General features: G+C 43.5%; 1 protein-coding gene across 1 annotated transcript in view; it reads left to right on the top strand.

Moving 5' to 3' along the window:
• The window catches only part of CUBN (cubilin), a 346,655-nt gene that overhangs the window by 26,371 nt on the left and 295,909 nt on the right, over positions 1 to 24,375 (top strand). The window contains exons 8-15 of the mRNA XM_089693694.1: positions 556 to 687; positions 982 to 1,077; positions 1,986 to 2,110; positions 2,983 to 3,169; positions 9,162 to 9,280; positions 15,285 to 15,519; positions 16,396 to 16,577; positions 18,918 to 19,080. Of these exons, the coding sequence (XP_089549820.1) occupies positions 556 to 687; positions 982 to 1,077; positions 1,986 to 2,110; positions 2,983 to 3,169; positions 9,162 to 9,280; positions 15,285 to 15,519; positions 16,396 to 16,577; positions 18,918 to 19,080 (1,239 nt within the window). The remainder of the gene's footprint in view (positions 1 to 555; positions 688 to 981; positions 1,078 to 1,985; positions 2,111 to 2,982; positions 3,170 to 9,161; positions 9,281 to 15,284; positions 15,520 to 16,395; positions 16,578 to 18,917; positions 19,081 to 24,375) is intronic.

Here is a 24,375-nt window from a genome sequence, read left to right as displayed (position 1 = left end):
GTGGGTTATGGCAGTAGCAAGAAATATGTAGCTACATTTAAAAAAATATATTCTTTCACATTTTTTGAGGCAGTTTTCCTTTGATAATAAAAAAAAAATCAGAAGATATCTGTTATCATTTACCACCAAAAGAAGGTCCAATTTGTCCTGGAAAAAAACAAGGTATAATCCACCTGGATGTACAAAGTAGTTGTGATCAGGGGCGGACTGACCATTTGGAAACTCGGGCACTGCCCGAGTGCCCTGGGTCAGTAGGGGGCCCCATGAGATGCCCCTGGTACCTTTTTCATAGGCTTTTTTGAGTTTGGGCAAGGACACAGGGGCCCCATGATCCCCTATTGCCCGGGGGCCCCATGAGTTGTCAGTCCGCCCCTAGTTGTGATGATATGTACGATTTTACTAACACATGTCAAAGTTTCAAAATTATGTGCAGGCATTAAGATTTGTTTTACCCTCAGTCACCAAGGGGTTAATGTACGACAACACAATTCTTACAATAGATAATAAACAATTGTCTTTTAGCCTAAAATGTTTCCCTATTTTATCGCTTTGAAGGTTGGCTTGGAAATGGTTACAGCTGCCAAGATATCGATGAGTGCCAGGCTGACAATGGTGGATGTTCTGTGGCCCCGCTGGTGAAATGTATGAATACTATGGGCTCCTATCATTGTGGCTCCTGTCCACCAGGTAATGCCACCCTTACTTTTACAGGATGGTTGCATCAACTTCCTTAGCTGGAAGAAACATACAGAGTGAAATCACTGGAGCAACCAATCATAAATCTCTCTATGCTCTGCTCTTGTTCTACAATACACACAGCAACCAATAGGAAGTGATCTTTCACTGGTCTGACTTCAATAAAATAAAATCTGATTGGTTATTCTCAGTATGTGCACACCCTTGTTCCCTGATATGTTTTGTTACATAACCTCTTAGATCTGTACCATAAATAATTCCATGCTAATAATTATCCTTCAATAGGTTACGAAGGTGATGGTAAGACGTGCAATCAGATCGACGTCTGCTCAGTGAATAACGGAGGTTGCCATCCACTAGCTTCATGTGCTCCAAGCAAAGGTATTTAAAAAAAATATAATTTATAATGTACTATAATAGTCTAAATTCATACACATTGTACAGTTTATTAACCCCTTCGCGCTGGCACCCCCCAGCCTTTTAAGGGGTTTCTGACATCAGGAGGCGAGTTGGGGTTTAGGGTCATGTGATCGCCATGATTGGCTGTCACAGCAGTCACATGATCAGGGTCCTGATCGCAAGTAGTGATCGGAACCTTTCCATGAGGGGCCAATAAATGTGTTTGGGAGCACGCAGGGCGCCGCTCTCGACACATGTTTGTTTACTTTTGGTACGCAAATCTGTGGCTGCTCAGCGTCAAGGCCCAGCCGCCGAGAGGCCAAATATTTGAGTACCGTCAGCGCCAACAGGTTAAGGTGCTTGTAGGTTATTTACAACGTCAGAATTAAATCAGGTAGCTGTTGGCTACTGTAAAAATATTAAAACCAAATTCAGCATACAGCTAAATACACAGACACACTTGGGGGCTGGCATACCTGCCAAAGTATTTGTTCCTCTGTCTACCCAGTCATCAATTGTATACAGCTCTGCCACACAGCACAATCCTGTCCGGCACGGCAGAAGACCGGATTTCTCTCTGTTGCAGTTCAAAAACACTTCTCTCACCCTGTGAATGGACAGTGAAAGGAGAAGCAGCAGAATGATGAGCTCACCTCTCTATTGTTCTGGTCACAAATGTATATTGCTCACTCTATCCAAATTAAAAAAAAAAAAAGAGGGGGGGGTAGTTGGGATTCCATTTTAAAACATATGGACTGACCATCATAAGAGGAAAACAAACAAATATATCCAAGATAATTAAGAGCAGTATGTTCTTTACATTGATGTAATTTAATACAATGTGATTAGTTGCCTTCCAATTTATTATTATTTTGTGTTTTTTGTTGTAGAGGGTCTTCTGCCCGTCTGTGTCTGTCCTCCTGGTTATGCTGGAAATGGATTTGGGGCGAGTGGATGCCAGTCTACCAGTGACATCTGCCAAAAGCAAAATCCTTGTGTTAATGGAGAGTGCAAGGTGATTTCCTCTACCATTTCCTTGGAATACTCTGACCTTCATATTACACCGAACAAATGAATACGGTAGATCACATCTGACATCTTAATAGTAACTGTTACCCTCCATGCAACCACTCAAACTAACATTAAACATAAACTTTGGGGCAAATTTATCAAAAATGGAATTGCAAATGTCTCTAAACTTTCACTGGTCATGAGTCATTCACTGTATACATAAACACATTTATCAGGAAGATTCGCCTGCAGTGAATGTTTGGTAAATTTCACATTTACTGCTTTATAAATATGCATGAATTGTATGTAAAATCAAAATGTTCTGATTTCATTTTGGATAGAGTAGGATCCTGTCAGATTTGTATTATTTTTTATATTTTGGTCTGTGTCCCATCAGGGAGACTTCACTTTACTTCCTGTCCCAGACACGCAGCAGGAAGTGATCTCAATAAGGGGACCTTCCCTACTATTTCGCATAAAAACGCTATATGCGGTTTATAAACATTTTTTAATGGGTTGCACTAAATTTCAGGGCAGCATAAATAAATACATAAAAAGATGTATTATAAATTTCAGGCATATAGCATTTGTACTGCGCTTATTTTGTTTTTTTAATGTGTTTTCTGGATATATTACATCACTGACTCCCAGCATGCAATTGTGTATCCTGAACATGTGAGCAAAAAATTCATCTGAGCCACGTCATATATTAAATGGCTGAGAAATCTGGACAGTCTCAAACAAAACCACAAGTGGTTTCATTTTGCCTGACTGATCACAAACCTTTCAGATTGACAGGATGGGCCTACAGACCAGATGTATGTCACTTTCCAGCTGTTCTGATATTCTATGATATTAATGACCATCTCTTTCCAGCCTGGGATCTCAGACTATACCTGTGAGTGTCATTTAGGATGGGATGGTGCTAACTGCTCAGAAAACATCAATGAGTGTTCCAACAATCCATGTCAGAATGGTGGGATTTGCATGGATGGCATTAATAGTTACACATGTAACTGCACGAATGGATGGACTGGCTTCAATTGTGAAACTCAGACACAAGGTAAGCGATTGCTGACACTTGTTTTTTAATGGAATATGAATGGGTCTTCTGATAATAATAAATTATTCCTTTAAATGTTGTCTTGTAACAATTTAATATAAAGGAGTTTTGCTATATGAATTATAATAATATTAATCACACATGTCCTGTATTCCCCTCACTGACTGCTTTGTCCTGTGTTACGCTCAATGACTGGAGTGTCCTTTGTTCTTCTTGCTGACTGCTGTGTCCTGTGTTTCCTTACTGACTGATGTTTCATGTCTTCCCCTCAGTGACTGCCGTATCCTGTGTTCCCCTCACTGACTCCTGTGTTCCCCTCACTGACTGCCATGTCCTGTGTTCCCCTCACTGACTCCTGTGTTCCCCTCACTGACTGCCATGTCCTGTGTTCCCCTCACTGACTGCCGTGTCCTGTGTTCCCCTCACTGACTCCTGTGTTCCCCTCACTACTGCCGTGTCCTGTGTTCCCCTCACTGACTCCTGCGTTCCCCTCACTGACTGCCATGTCCTGTGTTCCCCTCATTGACTCCTGTGTTCCCCTCACTGACTGCTGTGTCCTGTGTTGCCCTCAATGACTGCTGTGTTCCCCTCACTGACTGCCGTGTCCTATGTTCCCCTCACTGACTGCCATGTCCTGTGTTCCCCTCACTGACTCCTGTGGTCCCCTCACTAACTGCTGTGTCCTGTGTTCCCCTGAATGACTCCTGTGTTCCCCTCACTGACTGCCATGTCCTGTGTTCCCCTCAATGACTGCCATGTCCTGTGTTCCCCTCACTGACTCCTGTGTTCCCCTCACTACTGCCGTGTCCTGTGTTCCCCTCACTGACTCCTGCATTCCCCTCACTGACTGCTGTGTCCTGTGTTCCCCTCAATGACTGCTGTGTTCCCCTCACTAACTGCCGTGTCCTATGTTCCTCTAACTGACTGCCATGTCCTGTGTTCCCCTCACTGCCTCCTGTGGTCCCCTCACTGACTCCTGTGTTCCCCTGACTGGCTCCTGTGTTCCCCTCACTGACTGCCGTGTCCTGTGTTCCCCTCACTGACTCCTGTGTTCCCCTCACTGACTGCCATGTCCTGTGTTCCCCTCACTGACTCCTGTGTTCCCCTCACTGACTGCTGTGTCCTGTGTTCCCCTCAATGACTGCTGTGTTCCCCTCACTGACTGCCGTGTCCTGTGTTCCCCTCACTGACTGCCGTGTCCTGTGTTCCCCTCACTGACTGCCATGTCCTGTGTTCCCCTCACTGACTCCTGTGGTCCCCTCACTGACTCCTGTGTTCCCCTGACTGGCTCCTGTGTTCCCCTCACTGACTGCCGTGTCCTGTGTTCCCCTCACTGACTCCTGTGTTCCCCTCACTGACTGCCGTATCCTGTGTTCCCCTCACTGACTGCCGTGTCCTGAGTTCCCCTCACTGACTCTTGTGTTCCCCTCACTGACTGCCGTATCCTGTGTTCCCCTCACTGACTCCTGTGTTCCCCTCACTGACTGCCGTGTCCTGTGTTCCCCTCACTGACTGCCGTGTCCTGTGTTCCCCTCACTGACTCCTGTGTTCCCCTCACTGACAGCCATGTCCTGTGTTCCCCTCACTGACTCCTGGTTTCCCCACACTGACTGCCATGTCCTGTGTTCCCCTCACTGACTCCTGTGTTCCCCTCACTGACTGCCGTGTCCTGTGTTCCCCTCACTGACTCTTGTGTTCCCCTCACTGACTGCCGTATCCTGTGTTCCCCTCACTGACTCCTTTGTTCCCCTCACTGACTGCCGTGTCCTGTGTTCCCCTCACTGACTGCCGTGTACTGTGTTCCCCTCACTGACTCCTGTGTTCCCCTCACTGACAGCCATGTCCTGTGTTCCCCTCACTGACTCCTGGTTTCCCCTCACTGACTGCCATGTCCTGTGTTCCCCTCACTGACTCCTGTGTTCCCCTCACTGACTGCCATGTCCTGTGTTCCCCTCAATGACTGCTGTGTTCCCCTCACTGACTGCCATGTCCTGTGTTCCCCTCACTGACTGCCATGTCCTGTGTTCCCCTCACTGACTCCTGTGGTCCCCTCACTGACTGTCGTGTCTTGTGTTCCCCTCACTGACTCCTGTGCTCCCCTCACTGACTGCCAAGTCCTGTGTTTCCCTCACTGACTCCTGTGTTCCCCTCACTGACTCCTGTGTTCCCCTCACTGACTGCCGTGTTTCCCTCACTGACTCCTGTGTTTCCCTCACTGACTCCTGTGTTCCCCTCACTGACTGGTGTGTCCTGTGTTCCCCTCACTGACTGCCGTGTCCTGTGTTCCCCTCACTGACTGCCGTGTCCTGAGTTCCCCTCACTGACTCTTGTGTTCCCCTCACTGACTGCCGTATCCTGTGTTCCCCTCACTGACTCCTGTGTTCCCCTCACTGACTGCCGTGTCCTGTGTTCCCCTCACTGACTGCCGTGTCCTGTGTTCCCCTCACTGACTCCTGTGTTCCCCTCACTGACAGCCATGTCCTGTGTTCCCCTCACTGACTCCTGGTTTCCCCTCACTGACTGCCATGTCCTGTGTTCCCCTCACTGACTCCTGTGTTCCCCTCACTGACTGCCGTGTCCTGTGTTCCCCTCACTGACTCTTGTGTTCCCCTCACTGACTGCCGTATCCTGTGTTCCCCTCACTGACTCCTTTGTTCCCCTCACTGACTGCCATGTCCTGTGTTCCCCTCACTGACTGCCGTGTACTGTGTTCCCCTCACTGACTCCTGTGTTCCCCTCACTGACAGCCATGTCCTGTGTTCCCCTCACTGACTCCTGGTTTCCCCTCACTGACTGCCATGTCCTGTGTTCCCCTCACTGACTCCTGTGTTCCCCTCACTGACTGCCATGTCCTGTGTTCCCCTCAATGACTGCTGTGTTCCCCTCACTGACTGCCATGTCCTGTGTTCCCCTCACTGACTCTTGTGGTCCCCTCACTGACTGTCGTGTCTTGTGTTCCCCTCACTGACTCCTGTGCTCCCCTCACTGACTGCCAAGTCCTGTGTTTTCCTCACTGACTCCTGTGTTCCCCTCACTGACTCCTGTGTTCCCCTCACTGACTGCCGTGTTTCCCTCACTGACTCCTGTGTTTCCCTCACTGACTCCTGTGTTCCCCTCACTGACTGGTGTGTCCTGTGTTCCTCTTACTGACTCTTATGTTCCCCTGACTGACTCCTGTGTTCCCTTCACTGACTGCCATGTCCTGTTTTCCCCTTACTGACTCCTGTGTTCCCCTTACTGACTCCTATATTCCCCTCACTGACTCCTTTGTTCCCCTTACTGACTCCTACATTCCCCTCACTGACTCCTGTGTTCCCCTTACTAACTGCTGTGTTCCTCTCACATTAAGTAATGTCCCATCTACCTCTCACTAATAGCCCATTAAGCTGAGCAATGCCTCCTCTACCTCTCACCCTCTTAAAGGCACAGTGAGTTAAGAGTATTAATGTCTTCAGTGGCTTTTTAAATAAAAAATATAATTTATACAATATTTGTGTAAGGGTTTTCAGTCCTGCCCATTTCATGTACTCCTTCAATCCCCCCTTCCATGCCCTGCTCTAGCCCACCCTTTCATGCCGCCTTCCTTTCCCCTTTTATGATCTTTCCTTATCCCCCTTTCACACTCTCCTTCAATACCCACCTTGACCTGCCTTTCATGACCTTCAGTCCTCCCCTTTTATGCACACTTTCAGTCTCCCCCCATCACCATCGCTTTCCTGTTTTCTTTCACTCCTTTCAACATGTGCTCTCCATCACCCAGCCACAACCCAGGAAATGTACCTAGTAGAGTCATTCCCCGGAGTCCAGTGGTGCTTTTCTTCCCTCCTGTGTGGATGGCTGGAAGGAGGAATGAGAGTGAGGGCCCTTTGTAAGTGCACCATGTGCACCTCCTTACTGAGTCCAGCTGGCCGAATTGATACAATTATTAAGGCCGGCCGTAGTTGCGGTCCTGGCTATCTTAACATTTATATTATAGCAGCTGGCAGTTTTTATTAAGCTACGTTGTCAGGGAACCATGCATTATATTGGAGCATTAGAGAGGGCGGGGGGCACTTACCCTATAGCCCAGTCCGCCCCTGGTCGCGACCCACTTTTGGGTCACAACCCATTACTTGAGAAACATGGGTATAGACATTTATTTTTAATGTTGTACATAGCTATACCTGCAAAAGGGGCCAGCATGAAGTGATCTATCAGGACTTAACCACTTCCCGTCTGCCCTTTGTATATAGACAGCGGACGGGATGCAGCGCCGATGCAGGCTAACATTCCTGTATGTCAGCCCGCATTGATGGCGCATGCACGTATCACAGAGTTCCCCCCCCCCGGAGCCTGGTGTTTGGTGTGTCGCCTGGACACAGTGAATCACATTACCACTGTGTTCGGGTGATCACGTGGTGCTTTACCATGTAATTTCTGTGACCAATCACAACACATAGTGAATATTGGAAACTGAACTGCTCTCAGTGTGAGAGCAGAGAGAAGCGATCCTGCAGTGTGTGAGTGTATAGCAGTCTGCCAGGCTACTTGTAAACTCACACACTGCAGTGCCAGCCACCCCAGTATAGTGCCCCTGTGTCTCTGATCACTGCCACCACAATAAGAATAATAAATAATGCAGGGAGGCCCTGTCACCTGTCCCAGTGCACACAAAACACCCCCATACATCACACCATTGTCCTGATCACCGCCATACTAGTGTCCTCATCACTGCCATACCTCAAACCAACACCCTGATCACTGCCATATGCCATATCAGCACCATGATCACTTCCAAACACCATATCAGTACCCTGATCACCGCCATACACCATACCAGTGCCCTGGTCACTGCAATACACCATACCAGTGCCCCGATCACCGCCATACATCATACCAGTGCCCTGATCACCGCCATGCACCACACCAGTGCCCTGATCACCGCCATACATCATACCAGTGCCCTGATCACCGCCATACCCCATACCAGTGCCCTGATCACCGCATTACACCATACCAGTGCCCTGATCACCACCATACCCCATACCAGCATCCTGATCACCACCATACCCCATACCAGCATCCTGGTCACCACCATACCCCATACCAGCATCCTGATCACTCCGCATGCCATACCAGCATCCTGATCACCGCCATACCCCATACCATTACCCTGATCACTGCCATACCCCATACCAGCATCCTGATCACCGCAATACCCCATACCGGATCCTGATCACCGCGATACCCCATACCAGCATTTTTATCACCACCATACCCTATACCAGCATCCTGATTACTGCCATACCCCATACCAGCATCCTGATAACCCCCAAACCCCATAACAGCGTCCTGGCTACTGCCATACCAACATCCTGATCACCACCTTACCTCATGCTAATGTCCTGATCACCGCTATACCCCAAACCAGCGTCCTGATCACCACCATACCTCATGCTAATGTCCTGATCACCCCCATACCAGCGTCCTGATCACTGCCATATGCCATACCAGCGTTCGGCATTTTAGGATCTCAACTGATCAATTTTCAAATATATATCCCATAGTTTGTAGACTGTACACAAACTAAATAACATAAACTGTTTTGGGTTATTTTTACCCCAAAAATGTAGCAGAAAACATTTTGGCTTAAATTTATGAAGAAAAATTAATATTTGTAAAATTTTATAACAAAAACTAAGCAAAAAATGATTTTTTTTCAAAATGTTTGGTATTTTTTCATTTATATAGCAAAAAATAAAAAAAAAACAGTGGTGATAAAATACCACCAAAAGAAAGCTCTATCTGTCTCAAAAAAAGGCTACAAATTTCATATGGGTACAGTGTTGCATGACTGAGTAATTGTCACTCAAAGTGTGATGGCGTTAAAGCTGAAAATTGTCCTGGACTGGAAGGGGGTGAAAGTGTCTGGACTTGAAGTGGGTAATTTTCTGACTAAAGTTCCACTTTAGGGATGTCTTAAGTTACATTTTTTATTTTTTTTTTAATTCAGCTTGTGGAGGTGTTTTCATTGGTTTAAATGGGACACTGAGCTACCCCAGCAATCCAGGCAATGAATCCTATGGTCACAATATAAGTTGTTCTTGGATCATAAAAACAGAAGCAGATAAGGTGAGAAAAATATGAAGTCTTACAATTATGATGCAAAAAGTAAACAAATAACAGATTTAGCGTTTACTCCCATAGGAGCCACTGGAAATTTACCCAGGTTCTTCCCTGGTGGATTGCCCCGCAGCCAGGCACACAAACACAGTCATTCTTTTCCTCAATAACCACTCTAGGGGTGTTGTTTTTGTTGTTTTTCTTTTTGGAGAACTTGGATAGGGATGAGAGAATTGAGTGGGACACTCCAAATCAGAAACTATGTTCAAATTGAGGACAGTGATCTCTTTTTTGTAAGGCTCAATGTACACGAGACATTTCTAAATGATGGAAACTGACTGCTGGAAAATGTAGGTAAAAAAACGTCGGTTTAGCCACATTTATGCGCGTTTATGTACATTTGCGTTTAGAAGCATTTTTTAACGATAAGCACAGGAGAACCTCCCTAATGCCCAGAATGCACTGAAAAGTGGCAAATTATTAACTATTTCAGAGAAATACACACAGTAGAAGCAGAGACAGTAGTATGTGTTGAGATAATTAGGTGTGAGTTGCTCATTAAAATTTCTTTTGTTTCCAATGGTGGGAAGGTGTCTGCTGGAGTGAGTCATTAAGGTCACCTGGCAGGGGGTCTTCATGAGGAATTTGAGGTGTGAATGACCATTTACATATCTTTTGTTTCCAAGGGTGGGAGAGGTCTGAGGTGTGAATTGGTCATTACAATGTGTGACAGGCTTGGTAGGAACATCCTGTGTTAAGTGTTTTGTCCATCTGAGCACCTTGAAAACTCTTTGTATGCATTTTTCATGATGAAAAAGGCCCTGGACAGCATTGGAAATTAGAAGAGTTAAAAAAAAAATTGCAAATGCTTATAAACACAATTTGTCGTGTTTAGCTGTGTTTACAAGCGTTTTGCATTTGAAACGCTGATAAAATTAACGTCTGAACGCAAGTTTGTTGCGTTAAAAAAAAAAGACTGTAAACTTAACTGCCTGTAAATGACCATAAATGTAGATGTGTACATGGACACATAGGAAAACATTAGGGTGAGTTCACGGGCTGCTGAAAAAAACGCTGAACAGCTCCTAAACGTGAGTTTATCAGCTGCAGTGTATATGAGCCCTAAGCTTGAAGCAGAAGTCCTTACATTTAGCAAACTGTGGGCTTGGCTTGTAGTAGAACAGTAAGAAGGCTTCCTTCTTTAAAACAACAAGATCAGTAGAGATCAGAAGAGTAGAGTCCCGTCACAGAAAACTAGGCAGACTAAACTCCTCAGGACATCAGCCGATGTCCCCTTTTGCAAATACACACAGCTGACTCTCTACAAGAAACCTGGGGTGGCAGTAGCCCAAAGGTCTCTGAGATCTCTTAGCAGTCTGTACTCACAAAATGTCCAGGGATAGCTGGTTGCCTCCTTTCAACTTCCAAACAACACTTTCCTTCAGTGAAAACAGGCTAGATATTCAATAGGCAGCCCCTCAGTCAGCTCTCAGCAGCTTCAGCATCCAGAACCTCAGGTCGCCTACCTGAGGCCTCTCGAACAGCAAGCACATGGCAATGCTGCCTTCGAGGGCAGCCGCCCTACAGGCTGGACTGATCCTACACAGGAAAAGACCCAGAGCTCACTGTGCCCAGAGAATATATACAGTTGCCCAGCTGCCATCAGGGTCTTGCTTCCTGGGATTAGCCAGGGCTGTATAAATATTCATGCTGTCATCGGCATAACTCCACACCTATAATCCAGAAAGTTCTGCTAATTTCTGGTAAAGCAGAGGGAGTTATCAGACTGGCAGCAGCTGAGAACACTGAACAGACCTAACGAATTAATTAAAGCCACACTGCTTTTAGCAAGGCAAGCTAAATTTACCTGACAAAAATACACACAGATTCACTGAACACAGTGAGGCAGCACTAAACCTAACCAATCCTAGCACCTATTTAGGAGGGTGTTACACTGAGGAGATCAATTTTTGAATGTTATTGTAGCAACTTCCCTGGTTAAAAGCTCAGGTGAGATAGCCAGAGGGGTCAATTTCTGGTCAGGATTAAGAGACTCTGCAGGTCAGCCCCTCTGGAATTTCCTCCAGCTCTGAGGCTTTTGGAGGAGGGTCTTGGAGGCAGTGGGTGGATCTGAAGAGTGACTGGCTGCACTCTTGAGGGACTTAATCCAATCCCCAACAGAAGGCTTGGCAAGGGGCTGGGACTCTCTTAGAAGTGTTGGAGCCTGCTCAGTTGCAGGGAGTGTGGTGGTGGGAGAGGAGTGTGGAGCAGGAAGATGTGAAGCTGCAAGAGGAAGGCTTCCAGGAGGCCTAGTGGGATGGGGCCTGCCTGGAGTCAAAGAGGAGGAAAGCTCGGGACCCAATGGCCCCCTGAGAGAGGACCACCATTTATGGCAGGGAAGGAGCAGCCCAGCTGATAGGCTTGGTAGCAGCAGCAAACCCTCAAGCAGTACAGAAGAGAATCTGAGTGAGTACACCTGCACCCCCTGGGCAGATAGGGGAAGGAGCACTCTGGTGGGAAACCAGATTAGCCCCCTGCTAGTGACTGTGCACCTTATTTAAAGGAACAGGAGCCAGATCCCCTGCTCAGGAAGAAAGTCTCCAGATTGCTAGGTGAGGAGGAGTTCATCTAGGTTCTGGGGTGATACAACTAGGAGTTGCTGGCTAGCACCCCAACAGAGATTGTGCTGCAGAAAAGAAGCTTGTGAATAGTTCAGGAAGTTGTCCTCAGATATCGGTTCCCTTGGGCATCCTATATTCCTCTAACCAGGGGCGGACTGACAACTCCTGGGGCCCCCAGGCAATAGGGGATCATGGGGCCCCTGTGTCCTCACCCACACCCAAAAAAGCCTATGAAAAAGCCAATGAAAGGTACCAGGGGCATCTTATGGGGCACCCTACTGACCCTGGGCCCTCGAGCAGTGCCAAAGTGCTCAAATGGTCAGTCTGCCCCTGCCTCTAACCCTATCCAAGTTCTAATCCCCTCAATAAATACCAAAACCAAAGCTCAAGGACTGGTTTCTGTCTCCGGAGGAAAATTTGTTTGGAGATATGCTGAATGACTGGCCGTGCAGGACTACAGGGGAACCCAAATCAACAGCAATCCCTAAGGGGGTAGTGCTACACAATATTGCCAATAGATGGTAAAGCAACAGCGTTGGTTTATAGGAGAGACCATAATACACCAGTACTTGCATTCCCCTTCCCGCGCATCCTTGCTGCTGCTGCTGCTGCCAGATTGCATTGAAAATACTCACTACTTCCAAGTATGGGGAACATATGACACTGCCCCCGCCCTCCCACAATGCAGAGCAAAGTATAAAATGATGAGAGTGCCAGTCCAGTAAAGGTTTGATACTCTTGCTAAAAAGTTAGCTTACAAAACCTTATTCATGCGTTATAAGTATGTATGGACTCCAGCGATATGGGCTGACAACAGGAGCCTAGCTGGAGTAATAACAGTCAGGGGGTAGAGCTACACTCATTTAAAAAAAAAAAAAAAAAAAAAAATTATATATATATATATATATATATATATATATATATATATATATATACAGTATATGCAGTATGTCATTGAAAATAAAATACATACAAAAAAGTGTGTGTGTGTGGGGGGGGTGGGGGAGTTGATGTTGTACCAAGATATAGTATCCTTATTGTATAACACTGCATTGACACTAACTGGTGGCAATCTCAGCCTTATACTTTTCTCAAACTTTTATGGGGGGAGGGGGGGGGGTGGTGAGGTCCTGTGGGATACAATGCTGAACAAAGAGCTGCCATCCTTGAGCTAGAGATCAAATGTGACTTTCCCAATTGGGGTCAGAACTCTTGCACATCCTCTGCAGTTCCTACAATGCAGTGCTTGGATTCTGAGTGGCCTATTATCAGATGGCTTGGGGACTGACTCATACTAGTGTGGGGGAGGATGCATAGCCCTTTGTAAATTATAAAGTAGGTGTAAACCCTAACTGAATAACATTTAGTTTTGCAATATCACTTTGTATCATAAACATGAGATTTTAGTAATTGGATTAACATAAACTTTAACTTTATCAACAACGTTTCTCTAAATGATAATGCAATTATATCTAAAACAGAACCTCATTCATAGAAGGTTGAAAGATTTCAGTAAATGTCCTAGAATGGCCTATCTTGATATTTACATAACAGAAGTATATAAGAATCTGCAGAACAGTTTAAGATCCCTGCCATATTATGTGTTTGCTATATTATGCAGCTTTAATGGCATTGTTTTGTCTCCAAGAAAATCGAAGTATCAAAAAAAAAAGTGGCAGCCAATGATAGTGTTGCACCTTAGTTTGCTAAACACTTTTAGAATAAATGTAGCCAGTAAAATTAGTTTTACTCACTTAATAAAAAGTCAACATTTCTCATTTGGTTCTGACAAGTTTTAGATGTTTTGGAGAATTTTCACTGGCAAGACCATCTGGTCACAATTTCAAACCCATTTCTTGGATCCTTGCTTTGGCACTTTGTGACAACGGTCTCCATTGTTCTTTGTTTCCATGATCCAAACTAATTTTAAATAACTCCATTTAAAGCCGTTTACGCCCTGCAGGAGCCTTTTTATTGTTGGCTTGTACAGGTCTTCATAAACCATTAATACATGTTTTGGTTTTCTGTGTGCTCCTTACTTTTTGGTTGTATAGTTTTCTAATTAAATGGATTTATTTTTGTTGCTCTGGAATATAAAACAGAATTTTCAGTGGATATGACTGGTCCAAATGGAGCAAGCTTAGCAAATTTAGGGTATATCCCAAGACAAACAAAAATAAACAGCCCTGCCCTAATATGTACATGTATAACTAAGTATAGAATTAAAAAGGGAAATGTATCTCTTTCAGCAAAGGAGAATTTAGGCAGGTATATCTCCTAATTGTTCCTCACAGTTCCTATTTTCTAACATGAACTGTAGGGCTTAGTGAATCAGAAGCGGTTTTCAAAAAAGGGTTCGCTTTAGACTTTGTTTGGAAAGTGCTGAGGTTGGTTGGGTATCTTGAAGGTGAACCTTTACCAGATATGTTCAAATCACTAAGTCAAACATGAAAGTTTGGTTAGGTTGGAGAGAGGATATTAGACATGTGCGTTTCATTATTATTCGCTTTTTGGATGAAAATGTTATTTTCAGAGATTTGAATGTATCTGAAACTCAGAATGGATACAGAAACAAATGGCAAATATTTCTAAAACGTTATACCGAAATTAACAAATGCATTTGTTTAATGCAGATGACATCACATGACGTGATAGTAGTTCAGGCCCATGAGGAAATAAATTAAATTTTCAAATTTGTTCAAAAATTTGGATTCAGAAAACGAATAGATCCAAATCTTGTACCATGCGTTAATTCAGATGCACATGACGCCAGTCGATATTGTCCAATCAGCTCGTGACATTTCTGTTGTTGGGTTGGACTAGTGTCCGAAAATATCAATATCTGTCCAATTCAAATCCAAATCTGAAGTCTGATTCAATATTATATTAAATATATAGTAATCTTCCCAAAAAAGTGCAAAATTTTAGTAATCCACCCAGACCATTGAATATGCGGAACGAATGCCGAAGATATGAAATGATTCCGAAAACGAATCGAATTAACATGCCCCCCCTCTGCTTGTAATGGCAGTACAGCAGCTTGTAGAGAGTTGACCGTCGGCTCTAAAAAAAGGTACTGGAATGATGCCTGCAGCTGCGTGCATCTTCCCGGTATAACCACTTGAAGTCCAGTGAAGTATGGGTACGTCCCTGGTCGTCAAGTAGATAGAATAAGAAGACTATGGAGATAGCTCATAAAGGACTTTATTATTCCATTTGTAAAACTAGAACTGTCCTTGCTGTCCATGACAGCCCGTCATATTCTCACATTTTTAGAGCCATTCTGAAGATATTACCATCACATCTGGAATCTGATTTAAGGACATCATAAACAATTTCCAAACACTTCAATATATTTCATATCCTCATTGTGTCCCCTTTTTTGTTTTTAGATCTTGCACATCACGTTTCCTTATTTTCACTTGGAGCAGAGTTCCAGATGCAACTTTGACTTCCTGCAGATCCATGATGGAGACTCGGTGTCAGCCTTCATGCTGGGAAAATTCTGCGGCACCACAGTCCCCACTGAGCTCTTCAGCTCCCACAATGCTTTGTATATTTGGTTCAAATCTGATGAGAAATTTGCTGCTGGAGGATTTCGGATGAACTGGAATTCTCATAAGCCAGGTGGAAACCATTCTCTTTTTAAAAATGAGAAAGATTAATAGAGCTGGTAGGCCCTGTATTAAAATGGTGTCTCCACTGTATTAGCTCTACGTCTGCCTTATTAAAGTCCAATTTTAATTTCAGTTTAAATCCACTAAATCCATCCTAGGTCCATCTAAGGTCTTAAGTCTTACTGTTTGTCTTCTTTTGAAAGCAGCCAAATCATGTGTAGAAAAGCATGTCCCTTGCCAGTATGCTACAGAGAAAGACCCTTGCTCTCTGTATAGAAGCAGTGGTTCCTCTGCAGAAGTTCAGCACACCCTAGCTAGAACTCTTTATTCTGAAGAAAGCATGAGCTATACTGATTGAAAAGACCACTGCTTCAACATGGAGAATAAGAAACCTACTCTTAAAGAATGCTGGCAGGGGACAGGATTTACTACTGATACCAAGACTGTGGCTGCTGTCTAAAGCAAATAAACTCTAAAAGAGAAGCTCTGGAATATAAAAAAACAAACATTTACACTCATCTAGATGGCTGTAGCACCGATCCCAGCTGCTCCTGTCCCCTGGCGCCTCTAAGACCAAGAACTGAGTGATAAAAGACCACTGATCACCTAGTTCTCGGCCTGCAGAGAGTCAAAGACTGTCAGTCACTGGTGCTCTTTGCAGTGCTCCTCCAGCACTCACTGGAGTGCCGGGCTGTGGAGTGGGCAAGAGGCTGAGCAAGCTGCTGTTCCTGAGACTGGACCATCTAAGTGATGTCAGCTGACAGCAGGCTTTAAGACTTTACACCCGAAATGTATTTAGCTGATTTAATCTGAAATTACAATTATACCTTAAATAAAAAACAAACGTTCTTGAAGATTATCTGAAAATATATTCTATTGCATTTAGAGTGTGGAGGTCACCTGTCAGATCGTCATGGGTCCATCCTTTCTCCTGGTTACCCGGGTAATTATCCTCCTAATCGTGACTGCTACTGGACAATTTCTACTGCTCCAGGGCTTTATATCACATTTGCCTTTGGAACGCTGAGTCTAGAACATCATGCCACATGTGAAAACGACTATTTGGAGGTATATCTTGGTCTGCATTTTCCTGTCTCTTTTTTTTTTTTTAGATTAAAGTATATCCAAAGCCAAAACCTTTTTTTTATTTTGTACAGAATAGAGAGTGGTATAAATATCTGTTAGGTTTTTTTCTCAGAGGAGCATTACTTTCATTTCCTCTCCCATAAATACAACTTACTCTCCAAAGTAAGTGAAATCCCCAATTAGACAGTTGCCAACAGAACAACAGTTCCCATTAGAAGTATTCCATGCAAATCTACTGACAGCCCAAAATTTTGGATTTATTCTCACCTGACAACAGTTCCCATTAGAAGTATTCCATGCAAATCTACTGACAGCCCAAAATTTGGGATTTATTCTCACCTTAAAAGTATCACCAGGATGAAAAGAGGGGTGACTTCCCCCAGTGGGGACATGGACAGCAGTAAAAACCCAACAGAGCTTCAAAACGCTGTTTTGTCCATTCTGTCTATTTTGTCCATACTGGCTTTAGATACACTTTATTTTGTACTAAAAAAGCCCATATATCTTTTGTACTTATTGACTTTAAGAACAACCACTCCTATGAGGAGCCCATGAGGGTTCAACATGTGTCATAGATAGGAGTGGGCTGGAGGTTAGAGGGTCTGGTATTCCTGGATTCTGCAAGGGTGTAAGTGCTTTTCTGTAGTTCTAACACATTGGCGTTTTTTATTTTAAATAAAACCAGTCAAAATAATATTAATATTTGTCCTAAAATGATGTAATAGTGCAGCTTACCTCTTAGGGATTAGGGATCACTCTTTTTTTGTTATTGATTATTTGATGTTTGGTGGTTATTTACTAAAACTGGAGAGTGCAAAATCTGGCCCAACCCTGCATAGAAACCAATCAGCTGTCAACTTAATTGAACAGGTGAAGTTAGAAGCTGATTGGCTACCATGCACAGCTGCACCAGATTCTGAGTGCTCCATTTTTAGGAAATATCCCCCACTGTTTTGTCACCCTATCAGAGAAAAAACATCAGGCTGTAGGCTCATCCTGTCTCCTGCCTGAGCTCAATGTTGATAAGAGGCACTCTTTAACATCTTCATCTTTCTCCAGCTAAGACAAATATCAGCTCTGAACTCATTTAGACAGGCTAGTCTTACAGCCAGATATTTATAATAGAGGGACAGAATATAAGTGAATAATAGAACACATTGCTATTCCTGAGAGGGAAAGCTGCACTGTTACAACATCTGAAGTGTAGAAATGCAAATCCCTACAAATGCTGATTGTTGACTGGTTGTCTTTAGGAAGAAACCGACACAAGCTGGGTTGGGCTGATTGCAGTGAAAAATCTGGCACAGAGCCTGCCTCTCTGTCTCTATGCTGCACATCAGGGATGGACAGAATAAAATATGTTTGTAAAGTAGTTTATATACAAATTGGATAATTATAATACAGCTTGCGGTTTTCTACAACACAGTTCCCCCACTATAAAGAGGACTTGAACTGTGGAAACTAAGCCCCAAAAAAGGCAATCAGAGGACAAAGCACTAGTTACCACTATTGTCTGTTGTTTCCTCATTACTGACCTACCATACCTTGCTATCCTATGGGGTAGATTTACTAAAACGAGTCCAGTCAACATCTGGTGCAGCTGTGCATGGTAGCAATCAGCTTCTAACTTCAGCTTGTTCAATTAAGCTTTGGCAATACAATCTGGAAGCAGATTGATTTCTATGCAGAGCTGCTTCAGATTCTGCACTCTTTGCTGTGTCTCTGTGTGGGGGTTGAGGAGCAGGGCTTTTCCTTTTTATGTCATAGTTGCCCCACTGATGACTGGTGATCTGATGATCAAGAAGCAGCGGAAGGGGAGGTGGAGAAAGCATACAGCCAAAGACTGAAGCAGGTAGATCCTGAAACTGCAGGTTCTCAAGTACAACTTCCTCTACAGCAAGGAGAACAGGGAGCAGCACAGTAGTGACATCACCCATTCTCACTCTGAATCTGGTGAGACTAGCAGTCAGAGGCAGCAGTGCCTTAGATTTCACACTGCAGATACACAGCTTTGGGTTTACAGAACAGGAGTGCCTAGGCCCAGGGAGTGTGCAGCTATTTTTCAGGAGGAAGTAAGCCTTTTCAAGAAAGATTTTTTATGATACTGCATAGGCACAATCTTTCCTTTCTGAGTTCAACTCTACTTTAAGGTACAGAAGACAGAAGTGTTTTTACTAATACTGCATTATAAATAAAAGTACAGGTATCATTAAATAGCTACTTTGCCTCCTTAGATGTACTGCCAGGAGTTTCACAATTGCTCTTTATAGATATAATTGGTTTATGATTTATTTTTAATCTTATATATTTTCTTCACAATAGATTCGAGATGGCCTTCTGCCCCAAGATACTCTCCTTGGTAAACACTGCAGCACCCAGTCACCTGCCCCTCTCCAGACATCCGGCCCATATGCCTGGGTTCACTTCCATTCTGACAGCACGCTAACAGACAAAGGATTTCAAATCACCTACATAACATCATCCTGTGAGTATGAGCATTGTAACATATATTGTTATCATAAGAACAGCTGTTAAGGAGACCCTGTCTATGGATAATCTATGTACACTCCATGTTATCATGGCTTCCTCTGGGAGTTCCAGTTTCCTCCCACAAGAATGTATGGTAGGGTAGTTGTCCTCTACACAAACCTGGTCCTACAAAGTGCACATGTTTATGTGTGTGCATGTGTAGGGGGAGGTATATTTATAATAAAAAAGTGAAAAAAAAATTCCCAGTGAGAGAAATTTCCAGTGGTGACCAATTAAATATTAAATTGTATTCTCTTGTACTTCTCTTCTATTTTTCGTAAGTGGGAAAGTTGAAACATCTGTCAGGTTTTGATTGCCATATGTATAACAATTGCTAAGACTTATCTCACTCTTGGGGAAACAGACAAAATACAATTTTAGTAGAGTGGGTTAAAAAGTGGGAGACTGCCAAGAGCATGTAATGCTCCTGTTCATTGGCAGCTGTTGGTCTCATTGCAGCATCCTGGTTTTGGCTGAGCTGCAGTCTCCCTGTCTGACAGTCAACCTGCATGGTGAGTGATGTAGATATAGCCTCTGGGTGAGGACCAAACCTGGTTTAAAGTATTACTAATCCCAGGACCCTGCATCCACTATATCTGGTCTCCCACAGTACACAGAACATGGAAGGGCAATTATTTTAGTAAATATAAACTGCTAAATACAGTTTCTCATCAGAAGTTAGAGCAGTCTTGTGACTTCTATCTGTGTCCAGCCAAGCACTAGCTAAAGCTTGTAGGAGGAGTTTTTTTTCTGCTCTAGGAGGATGCAAAACCCCTGACCTCTGTCTGACCAGTGCTGATTGGCCCTGTGCTGATCACATGCACTCTCCCAAGTAAAATAAAAACATATTTAGCAATACACACCAAACTGAGCATACTCAAATGCCTACGGTTCAGTCTGTCTTATCAGGAGATAAGAGGTGGTCGCTTGAAAAAGGGGATGAACAGAGAAGTCAGGATCAAACGGCCTTTTTACAGAGGATTAACCCCTTAGGTTCCACAGTGAGTATAACAAGCATGCTTTATTGCATATACAGACTGATTTTACTGTTGTGGGTTTAGTAACACTTTAAGGCTGCCAATCCCTTAGTGTCATGCTTGTGATAGTGTTAGCAACATATGCTTCGAGCTACCTGTTTTCCTGCCTTGTTCCTGGGCCTTGACCTTCCTCTTCGCCTGAGCCATGGCCTGCCAGATAGTTTGGATTCCCTTGTTGATGACCTTGGATTGGATTTTAACTATGCACAGAGCTCAGCTTGCTTTTGTCCACGGATTTGACCCTGACTACTCTTTGAACGCTGCCTGCCCTGACTCTGGGCTGTCACTGGACCACTCTGCCTGTCTGCCAACCACAAGTACCTGTTGTACTTAGTTAGTGCCTCCCCCAGCATTGTATACTGGCACTATTACATTGTGTATAAGACCCACGGCCAACTGAGTACCAGTAGACCTGCTTGCCGGGCTGTTATAGCCAAAGAAAACAGAAGCCAGCCAAAGTGCCTGACTACCAATGCTAGGGGTAGGTGTGGCAGGAACCTCTGACGATAATTATATTGCTTTCTGCGCCTTCCTGTCCTAATTATGTCCAAACTCCCTTTTCATGTATGGGCATCACAGGAACAAGAAATGAGGGGAAATTTCCTCAATGGTGTCAAAGGCAGAATTAAAGCCTATCAGAAATGTTAACTCTGTAGAAAACTAAAAAGAAACATTTAGACTGAAGTTTGGTTTTAAAGATAAAGAGATCTTTATTGCTATAAACAGTCATCACTCTGTATCTGGGGTTTCACATAGTTCATGTCTAACATAATGAATTCTGACATACATTACTAATTTGCATATCTACCCCATCAGAGTTGTCCAAAACCTGACTTTTATATACATGAATAAAATCCTTGTCTAATGTTTGTGTTTTTTAAACCTAATTTAAATCATGATCTTTATTTATACCATATTTAGATCCCTTTTATTATATTTCCTATTCCTTCTAGAACCTACAATAGCTTTGATATTTTTCTTCGTTTTTTTCTAATTTTTTCCCTAAAATCTTCTATACCTTGCTATCTCTCTTTAGTATTTCCTTCTTCTTTTACTACGAAGTTTAGGTTATTATTTTGCCATTATTTCTTTTTAATTTCCTAAGTATACTTCTCTTCTTGGTACCATTTCTTTTCAAAATTTGAAGGAGCCAGTTTGGCTGAACATTGACTGCATCCCATCAGATGAAGTTGCTCTTCGGGTATTCTTGCAGCCTCCTGCGGCTGCTGTCAAAATACAATAGACCAGCAGAAAGGATTCGTCCATCAGTGCTGTATAGAATGGACAAAGGAATCTGCCAGATTCATCTATTAGTGTATGGCCAGTTTTAGTTTCTAAAGGTACCTAGGCCAGGTGTTTATTCAATCATTTTCAGTAGGACAACTCAAGGTCTAAGTAGTCAGTGCTGTGTATTGCATATAGTTGTGATGTATAGCCTTACAAAATGATGATGTGCAATTCTTGTCTACAGCCATGGGTTGGGAGTATATATACATATATATATATATATATATATCAATTCTCTTACCATAAGTAATTTTATTTTGACCCAGTTTGCAGTCAGGAAATATCAGAGAATTTGTACAATCAATCTGGGGTATTGCATATGAACCAGCTCTTGTGTCAGCAAGTTTTTTAAGAGGAATGTGCTACATAAATTAACCAGACAGTTGGGTGAAAGATTTTGTTTTACGAACACACAGAAGGGAATGTTTTAAAGTGGTTGTAAACCCTTGTATATATCCAGTGAAGTGACTGGCCTCAAGTGATACACAGAGATGAAACAAATCCTCCTTCATAAGTTGTAACTGTTTACTGCAGTCTTCTCTTCTGTCCAGAATTTATAAAGCATGTCTAAACTGTCAGAAAAAGTGGGCGGGGAGCTGAAATTACACTCTTCAGGGGCTCAGTAAGGAGAGCTCTGAGAGCTGATAGGAGGGAAGGGAAACACCCCTCTTTGCACAGCTCACAGGTACAGAGTTGAGGCTGTCAATTTGCTGGATATCCCTCCCCTGTCACCTTTTTCTCTTGGGGTCAGATCTGTCAGAAGTGACTCATGTTGATAGGAGTGGAACAAGATAGCAGAGAGAAATGACACTTAGTGTTGTGGACAGAGAGTACACACTAAATAGGGATATGCTTTGTTCATATTTCATTTCTGAGGTTTACAACCACTTTAAACTACTCATTTAAAATCAGTATATGCATTGTCTGTACATCTTTTTCCAGTTAGTTGAAAAGGACACAGAACTATTGTCATAAGAACAAAGGTGCCCCCACAAGTTTTATTCCAATCATTAAGTAACGTCCCATTTAACTATTCCAGCCATAAAAAGGGAACATGGACACGTATGCCTGCTTTTTCAGTCACTTCTAGATCATTTGAATCAAAGAAGAAACAATCAGACAAGCTGGATGGTTTTAGCTTTCTTTGTTTGAACTGCTTCATTTAAAGCATTCAAAATAATCAGTCGAAATAGCATTTATTAAACATTAAATGAACATTAAATAAAATTATGCTAATTTTGATCATACTTTGTTCTGAAACAAGTGCGGGACACCATCAAATAAAAAGTTGTTGCATATATATATATATATATATATAGTACATATTATTCTGATCGCACCTAAATAAAGTTGATGCAAAACTCTACTTCAACACTAGTGGCTATCAGTACTTGAGTTCTTTCTGTTTTTTCAGTTGAACTACAGGCAAAAAAACATATATTTATTTAAATATATTCCTTAATTGCCACAAAAGATATAAATCTAATTTGTGTATACCAAATCCCTTTGCACACCCAGATACTATCCTGTAAAGTAAGTGGTGATATCATCATTGTCCGCTCACCCTTGAAGGAGCAACTGAGTATAGGGTGCTATATCGTGCACAGCCCGGCAACATGCATTTTCAGACTTCCACTCAGTCAGTAACCAGTCCAAGAGCTTTTTTTTTTGTTTATTTAGGAGATAAACAACTTGGATAGGGTCTACGGATATATGGGATGCCCAGCTTGACTTGCGGTAATAACTCTGAGGACAAACTTCCTAATTCTGTACAAAAATGTAGATCCTGAACCTTCTACTCCAGCCGGAGTGGCACAGTCTCTTAATAAATCAATAGCACAGTCTCTGTGAGGAGCACCTGATCCCCTCTAAGTGAATTCTCTTCAGGCCCCAGCTAGGAAATGCCCATCCACCTGGCCGTCTTTTGAAGAGTACGCTGGAGCAAGAGATTCCAAGACAGGCATGCAGTACTGTCCTAGGTAGAACTGGTAAAGTATAGCACCCAGCAGCCAGCAGGCCCCAGGGGTGTAGAGGTACTCACACTGTCCTTGTATCCTGCAGCTCTGGGTAAACTGCATTCAGGCCTTTCATTGAGCCAGTTTCTGTCCCCGCTTGCAGGCTGTTCACCAGTGGATTGTAAGGCAGTGGAGCTCCCTCTGTTTCCATTCCATTCTTCCAGCCTGCAGCCTGGAGGCAGAACCCCCCTTCTCCGGGTGCCCTCCCAGGCTACACAGCAGCACCTTCAGTAATCCATCTTCCACACAACTCCTGACCCCTGCTGAGATGGCTCCTTATAATAAGGGGCAGTCTGCCACACTACCAGAACCTCCTGCCTGGGATTGGTCAGACGTCCATGAATATGCAGATCAAGGTCTCCACCCCTCCGCCTACTAGCTTCTGGAAGCTTCCATGGACCTCCAGAACCAGGGGGAGGCGATAGAGGCCCAGCCTGCTGAGTCATGCAGCCTAGCCTGGACTTGACCCCTATACAGTCATGTTCACTTAAACTACTGAGTGAACCATTAAATTTTCCTAACACTCTAGCAACACTAGAAGGTGATACACACATTTTTGTTTAAGGGTTCATCTATAGTCATGAATGTTTCTACCCTGTTGATAGAGAGATGGATTATGAAACAATTGTTGCTTATCCCACTTGAGCATTCATAGTAAATATGTAAACCCAACATTTCATATTCCTAATATGTGCTTTCTGTACTATGTACTTGTATGAAAAAGTATCCTGATCTCTTTGTATTGCTTCCTTTGTGTGAAATCCCCGATGTTCCTTCGAGTCCCTCTGCTTTCCTATTAAAAACTCACCACACCAGGCAGGAGAGCACACTGTGGTCAGTTCTCTAGCTGTGCTTGTAACTCAGCCTGCTCTCCTCCAATGATCATGCTTCTGCTGACATGCTCCCCGTGAC

This window comes from Staurois parvus, unplaced genomic scaffold, assembly GCF_062004578.1.
Source record: "Staurois parvus isolate SC_StPar_1 unplaced genomic scaffold, SC_StPar_1.0 ptg000636l, whole genome shotgun sequence".
Lineage (NCBI taxonomy): Eukaryota > Metazoa > Chordata > Amphibia > Anura > Ranidae > Staurois > Staurois parvus.
Note: the sequence above shows the minus strand (reverse complement) of the source record. Positions and strands in the feature narration are given on the sequence as shown.